This window comes from Natrix helvetica, assembly GCF_964273705.1.
Source record: "Natrix helvetica genome assembly, chromosome: 1".
NCBI classification, from domain to species: Eukaryota; Metazoa; Chordata; class Lepidosauria; order Squamata; family Natricidae; genus Natrix; species Natrix helvetica.
The window spans coordinates 345,244,893-345,267,368 of record NC_138548.1 but is presented as its reverse complement, the minus strand read 5'-3'; the positions used below and the strand labels follow the sequence as shown (position 1 = coordinate 345,267,368).

The window sequence follows — 22,476 nt, the reverse complement described above, 5'->3', positions numbered from 1 at the left end:
AAAGACTGTTTACCAGGCTTTTGAGAGGAATTCACATCCGTTTAATAACAGGGGTTTTGTCGGGACCAGGAATCTGCTTCATGCTTTTTGGGGAAGCCTAGGTAGAAAGCTAGACAAGAAAGGAATGGAGCCATGATATAGCCAGAATTAGATCTAATGTTGAGATCCTTACCACTTTTACTGCATCCATACATTTGTATTAAATTCCCCTTTGTATTTTTAGCTGTCGGAAAGATTATTAGGCAATTGATTCGAAAAATATCACTTTTCCTGCTTCTATTTTATCCAGACTAATTTGGGAAAGCAGTTTATTTGATACCCCCTTTCTAAACTCATAGTGGTGTACAAAAAACAAAAATGAGACTAATGTGTCCTTTTTAATGTGCCAAAGATTCTTTGTCCCATAGAAAAAGTATGCACAGGCCAATTACTGGATGTTTCATTAATTTTTTCCCCCAGAAAAATGTTTATTTCAAAGAGTGTGCCCAATGAGTAAGGGAATTTTTAGAAGAAACTGCCAATTAACCTCAAAACCTGGCTCTGTTCCCATATCTGGAATTAATTTCTTCATTAATATATCTGTGGGGCCCTGGTTGTATAGTTTATCATTTTGGTTGTTTTAGTCCAGGCTGCCTATTTCTCTGAATTTAATTTTATTTCTAAACTTTGTATTTTATCTAGAATCCAGTAGAGTGGGAAACTACAACAAATTTAATAATTTGATTTACTTAAATTTGAACATCTAATACATGAGAGTCAAACTCAAGGCCCTGGGGCCGGATCTGGCCTGTGGGGTGCTTAGATCTGGCCCGCAGGGCCACCCTGGAAGTGAAGGACTGGTCCACAGTGCCTCTGCCAGCGAAAACAGAGCTCGTGAGGGCTGCACGCAGATCCTCCTGAGCTCTGTTTTCGCTGGCAGAGAGTTGCGGGAGGCCGTTGCAGCCAAAAATGGAGCTCAGGAGCCCATTTTCTCTGGCAGAGCGCTCAGGCATCACCAGCACGAGTGATGTTGAGCTGCCATGCCCACCCTGTACACGCTCCCCCCCCCCGAGGTCAAACACAACTCTGATGTGGCCCTCAATGAAACTGAGTTTGACACCCCTGATCTAATGAATTTTGTGGCATTCAATTGTCTATGGGGCCTGATTTTATATTTACCAATATTTCAGCATATTTCCATGCTCAATTAGCATACTTTTGCATAGAGTTATGCTTCTCTTTTGTCATGCTGTTAAAGATCTGAGATTCTATCCCAGTGATGGCGAACCTAGGCACGCGAGCCACAGGTGGCACGCGGAGCCATTTGTCAGGGCACGCGAGGCGCTGCCCTGTCAGCTGAGTTCACCCTTTTTTAAAGCCATTTTTCGCCCTCCCCAGGCTCCAGAGCCTTTATAGGAGCCTGGGGAGGGCGAAAAGAGCCTCCCCCCACCTCGGAGGCCCTCCGGAGGCTTCATGAGCTTCCCTGAAGCCTCCAGAGCGCAAAAAACAGTCCTGAGGGCAAACCGGAAGTTTGGGAACGGACTTCCGGTTTGCTCGGAGGGTTGTTTTGACTGCTCCAGAGGCTTCAGGAAAGCATCCTGAAGGTCCCTGAAGCCTCTGGGGGGGGGGGGGGTGATGCTGTTTTCACCCTCCCCAGGCTCCTATAAAGCCTCTGGAGCCTGGGGAGGGCAAAAAAAGCATGCAAAAAATGGGGGGTCGCGCCTGTCGTGCACGCATGCGCACTGGGGGGGTCACGCATTGCATTATGGGTGCAGCACGCCTGCACACTACCCCCCTGCGCTCCCCCCACTTATGGCACGCGAGCCAAAAAAGGTTCGCCATCGCTGTTCTATCCCTATGTTCTCCAGATGTTCTTGACTTGGTCATCAGTGCTACCGGTAATATATCCTTATTAACACCTGAAAGCCGAGAATTTTAAAATGGTGGTTTCGGTGTCCTGTGCTCAGTTTTGCTGCACTTATATAGCAAAATTTCGGATTGCACAAGTGCCTGTTTTAATTATGGGATCTTAGTGTGGCTTCCTTTCCCACAGATACCTCAGCCCCTTTGCCCGCCTCCTATAGTCCTCGCTATGTTGAAGCTGCTTGGTATCCTTGGTGGGTGAAAGAAGGTTTTTTTAAACCAGAATGCCAGGTAAAAAAAAACACGTTTCTGTAAAATTATTAATATTAGATTTTGTCATGAGCAAATGTTCCAACTTTTGACAGGTGAAAAAGTTGGTTAAACTTTCTTCTTCCTTTTCTCATAATAGTAACTATTTGAGTCCTCCAATCCAATTGACTGAGGATAGAGGAAGTGTTTAATATGATTTCTGATGCATCTGTGGTATTCCTTAGATATGATGAGTCAAACAGACCCCCCTTTGCGGTCATGCGATTTTTACATTTTAGGCATTCAACAATTGGCCTGCATTTATGTCCACTTGCAGCATCCCACAGTCATGAGACTGCAATTTACAACATTTTTGTGCCAGGAAACCAACTTTTACTTCCAATTTCTGGCAAAAAAAATGCCCATTGTGGATGGGGGGCTTGCTTAATCACAGCTGCAAAAAAGGGTCATAAAATTGGGTTGATCATATAATAACCTACTACTAGCGTGATTTATGACCGTAATTCCTGTGTCAATTGCAGTTGTAAGTCGAGGACTATCCGTACACATTTGAATTAAATGGGTTAAGAACGGAGTTTGTTCTTCACTCAGGAATTGCTTGTGTTTCTCTGTGAATAGGTTTTTCTGTGGGAAATGCAAGTCAGACTGTTTTCATGCTCCGTTTGTAAACTAACTGGAGAAGAAGGGTCCTTCCATCACATTTTTCAGAATGTCATGGTTTTTAGTACCAGCATGGAGCCTCAATAGGATGGTATGGAGGCGAACTCGGACTGATGCTAAATCCAGTTCCTCTTTTTGACAGCAACACCTGCCCCACAGAAAGCCAGAAGCGTTTTCTATCTCTCTTCCACCACCTAACGTCACAGGATCCCTTCACTTGGGGCATGCCTTGACTGTGGCTATTGAAGATGCTTTGGTACGATGGTAAGTGTGTTTCTGGAGACTTGGGAAATGGCTGTGCAGATCCTCTAACATTAATAGCAATGACCCTCACATTTGGTTATGCCATATCACCGAGAAATAGAGATATCTATAAAAAGACCAAAAAATGGCACCACTCCTGAGAAATTAGAGTTATGTGGTTCATTTGCTTCTATTGGCAATGATTTCATTGTTTCAGTTTCAAGTGAGGATTTCAGTTTCAAGTGAGGGACAACCCATTTCTTAATTTAGTGTTTCTCAACCTTGCTAAGTTTAAGATGGGTGGACTTAAACTCCCAGAATTCCCCAGCCAGAATTGAAGTTAAACCCATCTTAAACCTAAGTTTGAGAAATATTGCCTTAGCTGACCACAGTCCTTTCCCCTTCCTGTTCCTCTGCATTTTGGGCATTTCTGTTTGAATCTGAAAGCCATTTAAGGATGTTGTGACCCAGCAGGATCCGTTGCAGCTGCTGAGCGACTCAGATAGCGACGAACCCTGGGAGTCAGCTATGGAGGAGGTGGAGGACCCTGGGCAGGGTTCAGATGCAGAGCAGGGACCAGAGAGGCTGGTTGGCCACCAGGAGGCGCCTGAGGCATGGAGCAGTGGGGAGGATCAGAGGGAGTTTGTCCCTGACGCAAGATTAAGAAGGGCGGAGAAACAAAGGCAACAGCTGCTCCGGAGACAAGCTCCTAAGAGATAATCAAGCTCAGGTGGTTGTGGCGTGGCCCCTCCCAAGGGGGTATATAAGAAGGGACTTTGGGAGGAGGCTTTTTGCAGGACACAACCGTTCATAGTAATCTGGAGAACTCTTTGTCTGATCTGCCTTGTGTTTCTGTTTGTAACAAGCTGGAGAAGCTCTTGTCTGTATCTGTTGGAGTCTGGGTTGCTGCCAACATCTTGTCTGTGAGTCGTGTTTGGGCTTTCAGCCAACAAGATTATCGTATTGTCAATAAAGTGTGGCAAACAGCTAAGCCTGTGTCGGAGTTCATTACTGGATGGAGGGGGGTCAGAACAAAGGATATGGAACTTTTAAAGAAGAGAGTTGAATTCTAGATTTGCTTCTTCTTGATGTGTTCCAGGAGACGAATGCAAGGCTATCGAGTTCTATGGCTTCCAGGTTCTGATCATGCTGGAATTGCAACTCAGGTGAGAATCAGCAGTTCAAAGCTGAAACTTTTAATCCTGAATAACCATGGATAAGTCTTCTGCTTCCTGTAAGGATTCTAACCCATTTAGAATTAACTGGAAGGATTCTTGGAGTGGAAAATGGTATGGATGTGTATATACAGCCATGTGCATATTTTAACACAACATTTTGCCCCAAGAGGAAGACTCCTTATTCTGCCAGAGCGGCTCTGAATCAAACCAGAAAACATAAAAAGAAATCTCAGCACATTTAAATATACATGTAATCCTTGATTTACAACCACCCATTTAGTGACTGAAGTTATACCACTGCAGAAAGTGCCTTATGACTGGCTTTTCACACTCATGACTGTTGCGGCATCCCTATAGTCACATGATCAAAATTCGGATGCTTGGCAACTGGCATGTATTTATGATGGTTGCAGGATCCCGGGATCATGCGATCACTTTTTGTGAGCTTTTGACAAACAAAGTCAATGGGGAAGCCAGATTCACTTAACAAGTGTGTGTTTACAAGCTTAACAGATGCAGTGATTCACTTAACAACTGTGGCAAACAATGTCATAAAACGGAGCAAAATTCACTTGCCCTGCTTAGCAATGGGAATTTTGCGGCTCAACTGTGGTCGTAAGTCGAGGACTATTTATATACTCTTTGGATAGATTCTTCATCTCACTTGTGAGTCTCTCACAAGTTTTTATGTTCTTTCTTGACCTGACCAGGCAGTGGTAGAAAAAAAGATTTGGAAAGAACGGGGAGTTTTGCGGCAAAATCTCTCACGTGATGAATTTCTCCAAGAAGTTTGGAAGTGGATCGAGGAGTGAGTATGAGAGGTGAAGAGCTTGCAATGTTGGGATGGAAGTGGAGGTGACAATTTTCTGAACTAACAGTAGTCTGAGTCTCTTGAAGCAGGGGTCTCTAACCTGTGGGCCACAGACGTGGCCTGTTGGCCACCGGGCAGTTTGAGTGGCTGGTCTGTTCATGCACTTGTGTGCGCATACTGCCCACATGCGCTAGCATTGCCAGCATCGCGCGACCACGGCTGATTTGCATCGAGTGCACGCTCGCAGCCCCATTGGTGCGTTTGCATGTATGCATAGAGGCACCTGCTCCTCTCCCTGAACAGTTAACACTGTCAAATGCTTTGTATTTTTCTTTGGATTTCTGACCAAAAAAAATTTATTTTTTCTTTCTGCAATATCAGGAAAGGGAATGAAATATTCAAACAGCTGAAAGAGATGGGAGCATCTTTGGACTGGGACAGAGCCTGCTTCACTATGGACTCAGTGAGTAGTTGCTATCTTCACGGGCAATTTTTTTTCTGTGGGCCAGGATTGCTATATTATTTCCTCACTTTCAGAGATTAAACACAACAAACCTTCAATTTAAAACTTAGCAGATTTAGTATGCAGCGGGCAAAATTCTATCTGTCCATGGTAAGCTTTGCAGTGTGTAAAATATTGTTATGGTGCGCCAGCGGCCAGCAAAGCTTGCAGCAGATTCAGACAGTGAGGAGGTTGGGGAGGAACATGGGCCAGTCCTGGAGCCTGGGGAAGGCTCTGATGAGGGCTCTGTGTCGGAGGCAGTAGGTGGCCAGAGCTGTATGCCAATTATTAGCTGCCTTCAGAGTCAGACAGCAGTGAGGCAGATGAACAGCTGGAGCCTGTTCCCAGTGTGCGCACACACAGGGTTGCCAGAGGAAGGGAACAGCTAAAGAACGGGTCAATTTGGGATTAAGCCACAGGTGGATGATGGATGGCCCCTTCCAGAGGAAATAAAAGAGGAGAGAAAGGGGAGGGGAGTTTGCAGGAGACAATTAACTCGCTTAATTGGTTCATGACTCTCCGAGACTCCTTGCCAAGTTTTGCAGAGATCGGCCTGTCAGCTCTCCAAGCCAGATAAGGTCTGTGACTGTAAATCCTCCCTTGAAAGACTTTGCTGGATGTGAGTGAGCAGAATTCACAGTAAATTAAACAAAATAAAACAAAAGGGTTTTTTGTCAGGACAAGGAGTTTGCTTCATGCTTTTGGGAAGCCTAGGTCAGAACAAATATACATGCGCCCAAGTATCTCGATTTACAACTGCAACGGATTCTGTCATAAGTTATGATGGTTGTAAAGTGAGTCACCTACACGATTGACCCATTTGCAGCAGTCATTAAGCATACATATTGGTCGTAAAGTGAATGACACACTCATGAAGTGAATGCTGCAGTCGTTAAGAGAACCCATTGCTTGATATGGTGTGGTTTTGCCAAAACCTGGAAATAAATGCCAGGTTTTTTGGGGGGAAATGTAATAAATTGTGATCACATTGCCATAAGATGCTGTAAGCAGTCATAAATTGGGACTGTTGCCAAGTGTCTGAAACTCAAGTCATGTGACTGCAGGATGGTTCCTGGCTGTCGGAACTGAATACCTTTTAGGGTGTCCCTCATAACTTCAAATGGTCATTAAGCAGCTAGTCATAATCAAGGACTATCTGTAAATGTCCATTCTCATTTTGTATAGGCACAAAGTGCAAAAACTCCTGCGTGGATCATTACCTTGAAGTGATGAAGGGGCTTGCATGTCCCAATGATACTGATTTGGTGGTCCAAATTTCATAAATGCAGTGCCTGAAAAACTCTGGACCAAATTGTGTGGTATTGTTAAAGATGGGGGAATTGAAAATAATCTACATTATAAGAAAGAAAAGGAGACAAAAATGGCTGTCCGCTGATACCCTGAGAATAGCTGAGGAAAGGAGCAAAAGTCAACAGCAACAGGAAATTTTACCAAACTAAATGTGAAATTCAAGAGAAAGATGTACATTTATAAATGAAATTCCATTCAGATTTCATATTCCACTTAAGGAATCACTTTCTAGTCCCATTTGTGTCTAAAATTGAGTGTTTTCTGTTTTGGGATTTTGGCAGGGACATTAAGACTATGCCTTGCCTTAATTAAATTAAATTGCTCCACATCACCAAATTAACAGGTGGCATGCAGAGCCATTTGTTAGGGCACATGAGGCATTTACAATACAATACAATACAATGCAATACAATACAATACAATACAATACAATACAATACAATAGCAGAGTTGAAAGGGACCTTGGAGGTCTTCTAGTCCAACCCCCTGCCTAGGCAGGAAACCCTATACCATTTCAGGCAAATGGCTATCCAACATCTTCTTAAAGACTTCCAGTGTTGGGGCATTCACAACTTCTGGAGGCAAGCTGTTCCACTGATTAATTGTTCTAACTGTCAGGAAGTTTCTCCTCAGTTCTAAGTTGCTTCTCTCCTTGATTAGTTTCCACCCATTGCTTCTTGTTCTACCCTCAGGTGCCTTGGAGAATAGTTTGACTCCCTCTTCTTTGTGGCAACCCCTGAGATATTGGAACACTGCTATCATGTCTCCCCTAGTCCTTCTTTCTATTAAATGAGATATACCCAGTTCCTGCAACCGTTCTTCATATGTTTTAGTCTCCAGCCCCCTAATCATCTTTGTTGCTCTTCTCTGCACACTTTCTAGAGTCTCCAAATCTTTTTTACATCATGGCAACCAGAACTGAATGCAGTATTCCAAGTGTGGCCTTACCAAGGCCTTATAAAGTGCTATTAACACTTCACGTGATCTTGATTCTATCCCTCTGTTGATGCAGCCTAGAACTGTGTTGGGCTTTTTGGCAGCTGCTGCACACTGCTGGCTCATATTTAAATAGTTGTCCACTAGGACTCCATGATCCCTCCAAGATCCCTCTTAGGACTCCAATTTTCCTGTCAGTGCATGGGTCTGCTGGCCAGCTGACTTTGGCTTTCTTTTTCTACCATTTTTCACCGTTTTTCGTAATTTGGTAATGCTGTGCGGTTCCAGGTTCCAGGTTGGGTTTTTTTTTGGGGGGGGGGGGGAAGAATAGAAGAAAGGTTTATTGTAACAATTATCCTCTTCCTTTTGTCCAGCGTTTCTCTGAAGCCGTGACGGAGGCCTTTGTGCAACTCCACGAACAAGGCCTGATATATCGAGACAGGCGCCTGGTGAATTGGTCCTGTGCCTTGCAGTCCGCCATTTCTGACATTGAGGTATGTGGTTGGAGGAGAGCCCGAAATAAGGACTTTAGTCATATTTAGAGACTAGAAACTGATAGATTATATTCCTGGCAGGTGGATAATAGACAGATAGAAGGACGGACAATGCTCTCTGTACCTGGACTTGAGGACAAAGTGCTGTTTGGAGTATTGGAGACATTTGCTTACCAAGTAGAAGGAGAGGAAAGTGAGTTGGCCTCCCTGAGGCATGATGCTAACCTTAAGCATTGCTGAAGGCCACAGGCAAATACCCAAAATAATGTTTGTTTGTCTATTTATTCGGTTTTTATAGCTAGCTATTTCAAAGACGTAACTGGGTGGCAAAAAATCAGAAGATAAAAGACAGTTAACAATAATGTTGGACGACTCTTTTAATTTATTTATTTTTCATTCCAATGACACTTATCTTTCTTTGATGAAAACAGGCATGGAACTTCCTGTGTCCACCACCCGTCTTGAGACAATGTTTGGGGACGTGGCCGTTGCCATTCACCCAGATGACTCACGCTATTTGGTAAGGCTCTTCTTCCCAGGTTCTCCTTTCTGAGTAAAAGGAAGTTTTGGTCCATCCTGAGACCAGATTTAATGTTACTCTATCTTGTAATTGACAAGGATATAATTTAAACCCTTTGTAATTAATTATGATGGATCGTGGCTTCTCCTCGAAGTATACTTCTTGAATAAGCAAAAAAATAAACCCGAAGCATGATCTAATAAAAAAAAACATTTTAATATAAAAAAAAACATTTTAATATAAAAGAAAAGTAAAAATACAAACTTGCTAACTGAATTAATTACATCTTGGCAGAGTTCTGTGCCTACCTTCCTTGGCAGGCGAACAAAAGATCAGAAGTGAAAGTTAAAAAAGAATGTGAAAGTGCATGCGCAGTAAATCATTGTCAGATAAGAACTGTGGCATGCGCAATAAATCTCAGCACAGCTAAGAAACAGTTCAGTCTGCACAGAATATAGGCACAGCTGGCAAATCAAAATAAACGCAGTGACAGTAATTGTAATGGCTTGGAGCCTTTTCTTTCTTAAGGAAAGTCTGAAAAATAAAGGAAGCCATCTTAAATGATAGGGTTAAGGGGTTCTCTCTGATTGAGATCCTTGACTAGGAAGGACTTCTGGAGGACTTCTATCCCCCACTCCCAAGTTCTAAGACTACAAGAGATTTGGTGAGATATATGGCGTCTCTGGAGGGAGAAAAGCTGGAATAGCAATAACACTTAGACGTATGTACCGCTTCATACTACTTTTACAGCCCTCTAAGCGGTTTATAGAGCCAGTCTATTGCCCCCCCCAATAATCCCGACCCTCATTTTACCCATCTCGGAAGGATGGAAGGCTGAGTCAACCTTGACCCAGTGAGATTTGAACTGCCGAACTGCAGCTAGCAGTCAGCTGAAGTAGCCTACAGTACTGCACTCTAACCACTGCGCCACCTCAACTCCATGTTGGTGTGGGAATGTCAGAAATTAAGTATTAAAGTATTAAACCTTGGGGAGCTTATCATACCATTTTTACGTTAAAAAAAATAACCTGCATGGTGTAATTTAGTGATTTGTCATGAAATTTTGCCCTGTGATTTTGGAACATATAAAAACTGCCAAAAGAGATTCAGGGAGCCATATATAAACTCTGAATTTCAATTGATCCATCCTTACTCTAAAGCAGTGTTTCTTAACCTTGGCCACCTCAGGATGTGTGGACCTCAACCCCCAGAATTCCCCAACTAGCAATCTCGGCAGGGGAATTCTGGGAATTGAAGTCCACACTTCTGCAGGTGGGCAAGGTGGAGAGACACCGCTCTAAAGCAATGTTTTTCAACTTTGGCAACTTTACGATGCATGGACTTCTACTCTGCCAGACATCTGCCAGGGAAGATGCTGAGGAATTCTGGGAGTTGAAGTCCACGCATCTTAAAGCTGCCCAGGTTGAAAAACGCTGCTTTAGGGAGATCCTGAAAAATCAGTGCCCATAATACTGGCCTTTATCACTTTATAGCCTAGAACAGAATAAAGCAGCTTTGTGTATTCTACCCTGTTGAGTCTATGGGAGGCCATATTGTCACAAAAGTCTTGCCCATATATTTACGTATTTCAGGCAGAACCCCTTGACCCAACACTTACGTATATCACCTGAACTGTCTTTCTTGCATGTTTTTGCAGCACTTGCATGGCAAGAGAGTGTGCCACCCATTCACCGGACGTCTCCTTCCTATCATTACGGATGAAGCCGTGGAGCCACAGATGGGCACAGGTGAGAAACACACCTCGCTCCCACCTGGCAGAAGCCAAATGTGGGTTTGGCAAATGCTTGCCTTGACGGATACCTCTCAACTTGGACTTCACACCATCTTTCAGGGGCTGTGAAGGTCACTCCAGCACACAACCACGTTGACTACAAACTGGCCCAGAGGCACAATTTGCCGCTCATTTCAGTTATTGCAGAAAACGGCATGATGACCCCAGAATGTGGAGAATGGGTGCAGGTAAGACCATTTTTGGACTTGTCGGCAGTTCGGGGGTTTGAATCCCTAATGCCGCGTAATGGAGTGAGCTCCCATTACTTGTCCCAGTTTCTGCCAACCTAGCAGTTCGAAAGCATGTAAAAATGCAAGTAGAAAAATAGGGACCACCTTTGGTGGGAAGGTAACAGCATTCCATGCACATTTGGCGTTTAGTCATGCCGGCCACATGACCACGGAGACATCTTCGGACAGCGCTGTCTCTTCGGCTTTGAAATGGAGATGAGCACCGCCCCCTAGAGTCGGGAACGAGTAGCACATATGTGCAAAGTGAACCTTTACCTTTACTAATATTACTGTTATGACTCAAGACAGCTGAACATGTGTTGGGGGTGGGGTTGCCCCTTTTGAAGAGGCAGCCCAACCAATTGTCATAGTAGAATAGATGCCACTGAGTTGGTTTGGATATGGGTGGTTCCTTTTCCAGGGATTGCATCGATTCCTGGCTCGAGAGAAGGTGTTGGCTGCTTTGAAGGAGAAAGGACTCTATCAGGGTGCGAAAGAGCATTGCTTAGCCCTTCCTGTTTGCAGGTAATGGGACCCTGAAATGTTTATATTGGGCTGTCCCTCTTTACCTCCCTCCCTTCAGGGTCATGTATCAGATTAAGCTGCCAAGAAGTCACAGGCAGTCAGACAGGGCAAACATTTGACAAAAATATATATTATATAACATGTGTCACTGATGATATTATCTAGTTTGGTAATGAAATGTCTGCAAGCAAACCATCACGCTCAGAGAGCACCAAAGACCCCATAGGAACCTTAAATGCACTTTGCAAAGGTCTTCCAATGCCATACTTTGCTTTAGTTGTACAATTCAAGCATTTTTATGTTTATTAACCTTTTAGAAGTTGTACTGATAATGAAAGCTTCTGTCCGCCTTACCTTTAAAGGTTTAACTCCTCTAGTTCTTAGCATTGTATCGTTAACTGTATTCTGTTTTCATTTCTAAATTTTTGTAGCTCCCTCACATGCTTATGTGGGATGCAGTGGCTCAGTGGCTAAGAGGCTGAGCTTGTTGATGAGTAAGTTCAATGGTTCGAATCCCTAGCGCCACGTAATGGAGTAAGCTCCTGTTACTTGTCCCAGCTTCTGCCAACCTAGCAGTTTGGAAGCATATAAAAATGCAGGTAGAAAAAATAGGGACCACCTTTGGTGGGAAGGTAATATCATTCCATGCGCCTTTGGCATTTAGTCATGCCGGCCACATGACCATGGAGACGTCTTCGGACAGCGCTGGACTCTTCGACTTTGAAACAGATGAGCACCGCCCCCTAGAGTCGGGAACGACTAGCACATATGTGCGAGGGGAACCTTTACTTTTACCTTTACACATGCCTATCCAAGCGGAAAGGTGAGTCCTAAATAAAATTAAAAGGAACAAATAGATTGTAAGGGAGCTCTTGGTTTATTTTTTTCTCCCACAGCCGCTCTGGAGATGTGGTTGAAATCCTCTTGAAGAACCAGTGGTTTGTCCGAAGTGCAGCCATTGCTCAAAGCGCCTTAGAGGTAACACTCCAAATTCGGGGGTGAGGTGAGGGGTGCCACTATGGCAACTTTATGACTTATGGACTCCAACTCCCAGAATTCCTGAATCAGCTGTGGCAGTCTCAGGAAATCTGGGAGTTGGAGTCCACAGGTCATAAGGTTGCCATAGTTACCAACCAACGGTCCAGTGTCTGGTTTTTTCAACGCAGACCACGCTGTCCTTGGCTAGCTGGGTGGACTGGACATTAACATTTGACCTACTATAAGTCCACATATTTGTCATACACTAAATAAATAGTTACCAACCCCATGTTCCAAATTTATTATTATTTTTGGTCTGTTTGAAGAATTGGCAATATCTTTTTATTTTGAGAATGAATCTGCAGGCAGTCCTTGAATTATGACCATAATGCAGCCTGCCTGTTACCATTGTAAGTCATAACAGTCAGAAAATAGGCTGGCCACATGACCGACCCAATTTGATGACCTTTTTTGTACCAAGCAAACACGGTCGTTAAAGGAACCCATTGTTTGCTATGGCACATTTTTGCCGAAAACTGGAAGTAAGTGCTGGTTTTTCGGCAAAACCGTTGCAACATGCAGTCATATGGCCAAAGGATGCTGCAAACAGCTATAAATGTGGCTGTATTGCTGAGCCCAAAGTGCAGTGATATGACTACAGAGAGGGGTGACTGTCAGAACTTTGGATCTGGATCGTAAATCCCCAATTTTCAAATCCATTGTAACTTTGAACTTGTTATAAATTGAACACTACCTGTAATATATTCATACATGGCAGCCATGTTTGTTTTATCTATGGTATGTTGGAAAAACGTCTAAAGATGATTTACTATCCTAGCAATCAAGTCCACGCGTATTGCTAAGCTAAAATAAAACAAATGCTATTATGGCTTCTTGTGACTCCTGATTTCAGTCACAGAAATTAAAGCTTTGCTGTAGAGGTATATGACGGTGTTAAATTGTACGGGTTTGTCATAGACACATTTATGAAGAAGATAAACAATAGATTCTATAAGAATTCACCTCTCCTGTTTATCTCTCAAGGCTGTGGAATCTGGATCTTTGAAGCTCATCCCGCAATTTTATGAGAAAAACTGGAGGACTTGGCTCTTGAATATCAAGTAAGACAAGGGAGATCTCCCATGAATGGTTTGCATGTTCTTTTTATTATCCTCTGCTTGGCTGGGTGGGATTCATGTTTTCGAAGATTGAATCTCTCTCTCTCTCTCTCTCTCTCTCTCTCTCTCTCTCTCTCTCTCTCTCTCTCTCTATCTATCTATCTCTTTCTGTCTGTCTGTCTGTTTATCTATCTATCTATCTATCTTTTTTTTAGTTTATTGTCATTGCACATGGTACAATGAAATTAAATGCCGTCTTCAGTGTACATTACAATTATCAAAATAAAAATACAAACATACATCCTTTACATTCTATATAATTGAAATTGAAAACCTGATATTGCACTATACTGTAAAATTCAATATGGTTGTGTGTGTGTGTGTGTGTGAGAGAGAGAGAGAGTGTGTGTGTTTTCGTAGATTTTCATGGGTACAGGTATGCTGGTCTTGTTGTATTCGGGTCTTTTCCCATGTAAGATTGAGGTTGTCTTGGCAATGTTTCAACGAGGTGGGTGTGTGCGGAGTGTTGGCTTTGATGCTGTAAGCGGATTGGTTGGCTGTGTGTAACATCTTGATTAGTTGATGGAGTTGATGTTTGCAGATTAGTCGGCTGTTTCGTAATATCCTGTGTGGCTGAGGTACTTGCTGTGTTCCTATTGTTCTTTTGTGTTGTAATGACCTGGGTAATGGGATGTGTGATGACATCCTGAGCTCTATTGTAGTATATCCTGAGTCCTGTGCTGCAACCTCCTGGGGGGTTGGCTGCGTTGCAACATCCTGATCCTTTGTGTTGTAACCTCCTGAGTTCTGTGATGTAATGTCCTGAGCAGATGGCTGAGGTGTAACATCCCGGGCTTTGGTTTGGCTACACAGCCAACCAATCTGCTTCCAGCAACAAAGCCAGCACTAAACACACACCCCACCTATATTTATAGAAAGATGGCAGCTCCGATCACACTTTGCTCGCAAAAGCATGAAGCCGAAGGCACCAGCCTGAAGATGACGAGTGGGACCTCGTCGAAACGTCGCCAAGATACTCTCAATCTTACACGGGAAAAGACCCGAATACGCCAAAACCTGCATATACGTGTATGTGTGTGTGTGTAATTATGTATGTATGTATTTATGTATGTATGTATATTTATTTGTCAGTGCACAACACATGTACAATGAGATTGGTTGAGCTCCCTCAGTGCACCCCCCCAATACAACTCAATTCACAGTAAAGACTGAAAATCTCTAACCCAATAAATCATATTGACAGACACCCAGTCCTATTGCACCATTGTGAACATGTTACAAGTTGCACCCGCCATGCAAGTCCATTTTGCATTCAGGTGTCTGACAGCCCACGGATAGAAACTGTTATTCAGCCTATTTGTGTGCCTGGCTATGCTTCTATATCTCCTTCCCAATGGTAGGAGGGTAAAGATTGGTTCAGCATTGTAACCTCTGTGTCCATTGTAGGTGAAAAATAGCCTTTATTAAGTTGTGTTATTTTTTAAAGAATTTTTTTATTTTTGGTTTAAACAGACAAACACAACACAAAAAAATAAAATAAAATCATCTTTCGTTACATATTGTAGAAGCGTGTCGATTGGTAACTTTCGTGCATCTCTTCCACAGTCATTACTTATAATTCATATCACATTGTATATTTTAAATCAAAAATCTTTATATATCTTACTATCAACATCCCACAATTCTCATTTGACTATACTTGTTTTAACGTCCTTTTGCTTAAAGTAATCCAAAATTTAAAAACACAACCACATAATGACATTTCATTAATTATTTCTAATATCATCCAACAACATTACACCTTTATAACATGTTCTAAGTCAGAATTAATTATGATTGATAAAATTTCTAATCCTTTTTTCCAAGTCGTAAGGTTGAGATTATATATTGTTAAGTATATCCCTTGTCATTTCATTCTTATTATTATAATTGTTATTTATTAATAGAAATTCATTCGCTAATTATATGAGGTTTCCTTTCTTCAAACCAACACATGTGTGTACCTTGTTATCATTATCAATTATTTATTTTACATATCACTCTAAAGATTACTAAATTACTAATCACTAATCATATTGTAGAGGTGTGTCGATTGGTTACAAATAACTTTCATGCATCTCTTCCACAGTCATTGCTTATAATTCAAATCACATTATGTATTTTAAATCAAAAATCTTTATATATCTTTCTATCAACATACCACGCTTTTCATTTGACTGTGGTTGTTTTAACATCCTTTTTCATGAAATAGTCCAAAATTAAAAAACACAAGCACATAGTAGCATTTCATTAATTATTTCTAATATCATCTAATAACATTACCCCTTTATATCATGTTCTAAATAAAAATTAATTATGTTTAACAAGGTTTCTGATCCTCCTTTTCAAATCGCTGTTTACAATTTATCCCTTGTCATTTCATTGTTAGTGTTATAGATATTATTTATTAACAAAAATTCATTCGCTAATTATATAAAATTTTCTCTCCTCAAACCATGTATGTACCTTATTATCCTTATCAATTATTTATTTAACATAGCACTCTAGAAATTACTAAATTACTAATCACTAATTACTAAAATTAACTAATTTTTTATTATCAATTTTCATATATCAGCCTGTATCCTTCCAGTAATAATACAGTCTTATTTCTTTTGTCATTTGTGGAATTGATCTTCTATTTATTTCCTTAATAAAATTTTTGTGGACTTCTCTCCACAGCTTGGTGCTTGTAGCATCACTTAAGTAATCTCGATGCCCTCCATCTGCTATTTTAAACAGGTTATCTTTGGTTGTCAATCTTGCTTCTGAGAAGTTCTCTCTCCTTAAATCCATCGTTTTTCCTCTTTTTTTTTCTTCCATGCCTTGAAATCCGGGGTATAATTCCTGTCAATCTAATTCCCTTTTCCATATTCCCCTTTTCCCACTTTCAACCCATTTTCCCCTTCAATTTTTGGGACTCTGACCCCATCATTTTTTGCTGTTATAAACTCTATTTTTTCCATCTTCTTCTCAATTCTCTCTGTTATTTCTAATAAATTTTGAATTCCAGCCAAGATGTTTTGCAAAGTTATTGTTTCTTTTGAACGTTGTGCCATTTTGACAAGCTAGTGGATACTGCCACTCTGGCTTTCAAGGCTTCTTATATTAAATAAGCTTAGACACAAGTTCATTTATAACAGCAATGGCGAACCTTTTTTGGCTCGCGTGCCACAAGTGGGGGGAGCGCGGGGGGGTCGTGTGCGGGCGTGCTGCACCCATAATGCAATGCGTGATCCCCCAGTGCGCATGCGCGCACAACGCGCCCCCCCCCATTTTTACATGCTTTTTTCGCCCTCCCCAGGCTCCAGAGGCTTTATAGGAGCCTGGGGAGAGTGAAAAGAGCCTCCCCCGCCCCCCCGGAGGCCCTCCGGAGGCTTCAGGGACCGTCCGGAGGCTTCCCTGAAGCCTTCGGAACGCTTAGAACCACCCTCCGAGCAACCCGGAAGTGACTTCCGGGTTGCTCAGAGGGTCATTTTAAGCGTTCCGAAGGCTTCAGGGACCATCCGGAGGCTTCCCTGACGCCTTCGGAACGCTTAAAACCACCCTCCGAAGTGACTTCCGGGTTGCTCGGAGGGTCGTTTTAAGCGCTCCGAAGGCGTCAGGGAAGCCTCCGGACGGTCCCTGAAACCTCCGGGGGGGGCGGGGGAGGCTCTTTTCGCCCTCCCCAGGCTCCTATAAAGCCTCTGGAGCCTGGGGAAGGCGAAAAATAGCTTTTAAAAAGGTGAACTTAGCTGGCCAGCTGACAGGGCAGCGCCTCGCGTGCCCTGACAAATGGCTCCGCGTGCCACTTGTGGCACGCGTGCCATAGGTTCGCCATCACTGATTTATAATCTTCAAAAAAGAAGGTTCTGTTTCTTTTTCTCTCCCACTGCCAGTCAGACTCTCAAAGTGCACCTGTAAAAACAATTTGTACCCTTGCTTCTTATCACTTTCTATAAACAAGTTGCCAAGCCTTGAGATACAAAGTCAGTGAGATCAAAAGGAAAAGGGAAAGTGCATTGTTTCAAAAACTCAAGCCTCCAGCCTCCAAGTGGCAGTATTGCTTCCCACTCTCTAATGTTATTTCAAACTTAAAAGAAACAGAGTTCTCAAATAGAATTAATAGCAAGTAATAAAAGTCCTTGTTGAAATAAGAAGAAGACTTTAATCCATAGGTTAAAACATAAAAATAAAAAAATAGAAGAAAAACAGATCCGTTCTCTTTAAAAAAAAAATGTTGTGAGCACTTCAGTCCACAAAGTAAAATTAAACACACTATTCAAAGCAATCCAATATAGGTTAATTTCACTGCTTATTTTCTTCTGCTTTTGGATTTAATGTCACTTGAAAAAAAAAATGGGGCTGTCTTTTCCAAAACAATAAAGTTTCCTCACCAGATGGACACACTTTCTCTTTCCGCTTCCCATCCGTTCCGAAGCTGTCCCAACTTCATCAGCCTGGGGCTGGACTTTTTGTCGCCAGCTTGAAGAACTTCTCTTGGATCGATCAGGGACTTTGCGGTGTCCCTGAGATCAGCAAGACATATTCTTCCTGTTCACCGTCTCTATGGGTTGGTTTAGGTCCGATAGGAGGGTAAAGATTGGTTCAGCATTGTAACCTCCGTATCCATTGTAGGTGAAAAATGGCCTTTATTAAATTGTTTATTGGCTTATTCTGTGTTTGGTCACCACTATTCAGTCTTGTTGGTGGTAGCATTGCATGGTCTCTTGAGCTGAGCTTTTGCAGGTGTTTAAAGATTGCAACTCCAAGGAAATTATGCAAAAGAATTAGCTTAGTTTAGGGAAGATCCAGCTAGATGATCTAACATGATGCAGCAGAGTTTCTTATCTTCTTAAACTCCTCATGCTGTATTTCTGATGTCCTTGCTTAGCGATTGGTGTATTTCTCGACAACTGTGGTGGGGTCATCAGATTCCAGCCTATCGGGTCATGCTTTCTGGGTCACCTGACCTAGGAGTGGTAAGCATCAACCTTTCTGATTGGATGAATGCTTGGGTGAGGGGGAAGGGGGGAATGTCTGCTTCTCTCAGCCACCATGAAACTTATATTCCTTTGTGTGTGAATTTCAGCAGAAGGAGAGCGATGGGTTATGGGTAGTTGGCAGGACGGAAGTGGAAGCTCGGACGAAAGCAGCTAGAATGCTTGGAAAATCTGAACAGCAGCTGGAGCTGCTGAGAGGTAAAGCAGCAATATAGGAACTTATAGGTAGTCCTCGACTTATGACCGTTTGTTTCGTGGCCGTTCAAAGTTACAACAGCACTGAAAAAAAAGTGACTTATGACCATTGCAGCACCCCTCTGCTCACTTGATCAAAATTTGGATGCTTGGCAACTGGTTCATATTTATGACGGCTGCAGCTTCCTGGGATCATGTCTTCATCTTTTGCAAATCCTCTGACAAAATCAATGGGGAAGCAGATTCCCTTAACTGTGTTACTGACTTAACAACCTTCTTTTAACAACCGTGGCAGGAAAGGTCGTAAAACAGGGCAAAACTCACTTAACAGCTGTCTCACTTAGCAACAGAATTTTTTGGCTCAACTGTGGCCGTACGTTGAGGACTACATTTCTGTGAGGAAAAGAGAATTCGCATTCCTAGGAAGCAGGGGTGCGATCGTACCATGCACATGCAAGGGGTGAAATTCAGCAGGTTCTCACAGGTTCTGGAGAACAGGTAGCGGAAATTTTGAGTAGTTCAGAGAACCGGCAAAAACAACCTCTGACTGGGCCCAGAGTGGGGTGGGAATGGAGATTTTGCAGTATCCTTCCTCCAAGAGTGGGGTGGGAATGGAGATTTTGCAGTATCCTTCCTCCAAGAGTGGGGTGGGAATGGAGATTTTGCAGTATCCTTCCCCTGCCACGCCCACCAAGCCACGCCCACAGAACTGGTAGCAAAAAAAAATGAATTTCGCCACTGGTGCCTGCCTAACATGGCAAAACACGGTACTTCTAGAAAACTTTTTCCACAGACATATGGCTACGCTGAGTCTTTTAGAACCAAAGAGGTTGTGAGATGTTTTTAAAGGCAAACTTTCTATTTGCTTTTCTCTTCTCTAGATGCTGATGTCTTGGATACTTGGTTCTCCTCCAGCCTTTTCCCTTTTGCTGCTTTGGGCTGGCCCCACAAGGTGAGTAACCTTTGGGAAGTAGAGCAGTTGGCTTGCATTGACCATATTTGTGGCAGTCTGGACAGGAAACCAAAGCCATGAGTAGTAACTATGCCTTTATTTTAAGGTTATAGTAACAATCTTGCAAGCCTTCTCTCCTCCTTTGCCTTTGCTTTCCAGAGAACTAAGGAGGGTCCCTTCTGAGATGCTTTGCCCATCCCCATTCATTCTGTGGGATGAGATGTCTCTTATGTGACCATGGCCCAAGCTGTAGCTTTTGCTCCCATCTCCCAAAGCTATTCTTGTTCAACTACCGTCTTTTTCGGACTATAAGACGCACTGGAGTATAAGACACACCATGATTTTGAAGAGGTAAATTTAAAAAAAAGGTTTTGCACTCTACAGGCTTTCCAAACACTCTGCACGCCTCATTTTTTGCAAAAAAAATATAAGGGCATGCAGAGCTTTGAAAGTCTTGTAGAGTGCTCCTGCGGGCTGGGGGGGGGGGCAAAAACTAGCAAAAATGGCCCGTATTTACTCTTTTTTGCCCTCCCCACGCCCCAGGAGCACTTTGCAAGCCTCCCAAACCCTCTGCATGTCCATTTTTGCAAAGAGGGTGGGGTTTCGGTAGGCCAAAAATGCTGTATTCAGTGTATAAGATGCACCCAGATTTTCACCTTCTTTTTTTGGGGAAAAAGGTGCATCTTATACTCCAAAAAATACAGTACATCCAGATTTCCTTTATCTAGGTATATTGGATCCCAACTCCCATCATCCCATCATCCCTGACTCTTGTTCAGGCTCACGGGAAATTATATGTGCGAATCAAACTCCCTTTCTTATCATCCATCCTTTCTGGGTAGAATGTGTGAATTGCAATCCACAATCCAGGATAAGCCTGTTTGGGAAGCAACATGTTCTGCTACGACCATTTCTGATAGATCCTGCCCAGAAATGATAGAGAAACAGAACATTTAAAGTGGGTGGCATTTTGGCACTTGATTGCTTTCCTGTGAAAATTGTCACCATAGAAAAAAGAGCATGATATAAAAACTTTGGCAGACAAGGATTTTGCAGCTTTTGACCCAACCTGGCCCCCTCCAGATCTGATGGGACTGGAGAACCTGCCCACAGAGACCCCACCCCACAAGCCTGTCCTCATTGCCTTCAGAATCTAGCCAAGAGTTGGGTTCCTGGTCTTTCCATTTCACAGTGTGGACATGGAGATTTAGGCTTTATTCACCCATCACGGAAAAACATACATTTGTTTAGCTATGGTTTAATGACGGAGCTGGAGATGGCTGGGATGATCAAGAATGTGAAGGCATCAGCCGTGACTTACAAACCACAGTGGCTCTTTCCACCCAAAATGCCAAAATAATATAAAAATGATGTTATGGTTTAAAACAGGGGTGTCAAACTGGATTTCTTCGAGGGCCGGATCAACATTGTGGTTGTCCTCCATGGGTCGGTTTGGGGGGGGGGAGATGGGACGGATGCCTCCTGCAGCACCCTGTGAGGCAAAATGGGGCATGGGGGGAGCCTCCCCGCACCCCATTTTGGCCTGCAGGGTGCTGCAGGAGGCCGTCCAGGCTGAAAACGGGGTGCGGGGAGGCTGTCTGTGCCCTGTTTTGGCCAGCAGAGGCACCGTGGGCCAGTCCTTTAGTATTTCCAGGCTGGCCCCTGGGCCAGATCTAAGCACCCCACGGGCTGGATCAGGCCAGTAGGCCTTGAGTTTGACACCCCTGGTTTAGAATATTCTGTGGATTAATCATTCCAACCCCCTGCTTTCCTACCAGAGGTTCCTGAGATTGATAAATAAAAAAGATGAAAATGACCATTTGTTCTCCTAAAATGTTTTATTTTACAGATTATCTGTACCACCTGCTCAAAACAACCCTGAAAAAATATATATGGTGCAAAATAATGTAAAACACAACCCCTAAATGACACCCTGCAGTTTGCCATAAAAACCAACAACCCAGTCAGCCCCAATATAAAAACAACAGCAAGATGTAACGCAATGGCTACCCATTCATTACTGTTGTGGCCCGCCAGCAGCCAGTGGGGCTGGTGGCAGACTCAGACAGTGAGGAGGTTGGGGAGGAACATGGGCCAGTCCTGGAGTCTGGGGAAGGCTCTGATGAGGGCTCTGCGTCTGAGGCAGAGATAGGGCCAGGGCCGTCTGACAGTTATCAGCTGCCTCCGAAGTCGGGGATCAGTGGGGCAGAAGAACAGCTGGAGCCTGTTCCCGATGTGTGTATGTGCAGAGCTGCCAGGAGGAGGGAACAGTTAAGGAACAAGGGCCGAGTCGGGAGTAAAGGCACAGGTGGATGGTGAACAGCCCCTCCCATAGGGAATAAAGAGCGAAAGAGGAATGGAGTTTGCAGGAGACAATAAGTTCAATTAATTAGTGTGAAGATTTATTCGTGACTCTCAGAGACTCCATGCCAAGTATTTTCTTGCATTTGGAAGCTATCGGCCTGGCAGCTCTCCAAGCCTGATAAAGTCTTGTGGTTGTAAATTCACCCCTGAAAGACTGTTTTCCGGGACTTTGCTGGATGTGAATGAGAGGAATTCACATTAGCTTAATACAAAGGGGTTTTCTTGGGACAAGGAGTCTACTTTGTGATTCTGTGAAGACTAGGTTAGAACAATTACCTGATGATGTATCCAGGGTGTGCTAAAAAATGAAGTGTCTTCTTTCTTCAGTCCGGACTTCTAGGAACGGGTGGACCAATTGCATCGATGGGAGCAATATGTTCCACATCACCAGGACAATCACCCCAAAGTCTTGCTCCTGGGTTCACTGTTTTCATCTCTTGTGAACATGTGGCCTTCAGCAGACGCTCTCTAGATGATTTCCCAAGTTGGATAGGAACCTTGTGAATAAGTGTG

The 22,476-nt window shown here is 43.2% G+C and overlaps 1 protein-coding gene across 3 annotated transcripts in view; it reads left to right on the top strand.

Moving 5' to 3' along the window:
- The window catches only part of VARS2 (valyl-tRNA synthetase 2, mitochondrial), a 42,804-nt gene that overhangs the window by 6,590 nt on the left and 13,738 nt on the right, over positions 1–22,476 (top strand). For all 3 annotated transcript variants that reach the window (XM_081934731.1, XM_081934730.1, XM_081934732.1), the window contains exons 4-19: positions 2,033–2,133; positions 2,915–3,036; positions 4,115–4,181; positions 4,904–5,001; positions 5,386–5,467; positions 8,128–8,247; positions 8,329–8,440; positions 8,679–8,767; positions 10,425–10,515; positions 10,620–10,747; positions 11,211–11,314; positions 12,211–12,292; positions 13,337–13,413; positions 18,344–18,431; positions 18,542–18,650; positions 19,529–19,599. In XM_081934731.1, the coding sequence (XP_081790857.1) occupies positions 2,033–2,133; positions 2,915–3,036; positions 4,115–4,181; positions 4,904–5,001; positions 5,386–5,467; positions 8,128–8,247; positions 8,329–8,440; positions 8,679–8,767; positions 10,425–10,515; positions 10,620–10,747; positions 11,211–11,314; positions 12,211–12,292; positions 13,337–13,413; positions 18,344–18,431; positions 18,542–18,650; positions 19,529–19,599 (1,541 nt within the window). The remainder of the gene's footprint in view (positions 1–2,032; positions 2,134–2,914; positions 3,037–4,114; positions 4,182–4,903; positions 5,002–5,385; positions 5,468–8,127; positions 8,248–8,328; positions 8,441–8,678; positions 8,768–10,424; positions 10,516–10,619; positions 10,748–11,210; positions 11,315–12,210; positions 12,293–13,336; positions 13,414–18,343; positions 18,432–18,541; positions 18,651–19,528; positions 19,600–22,476) is intronic.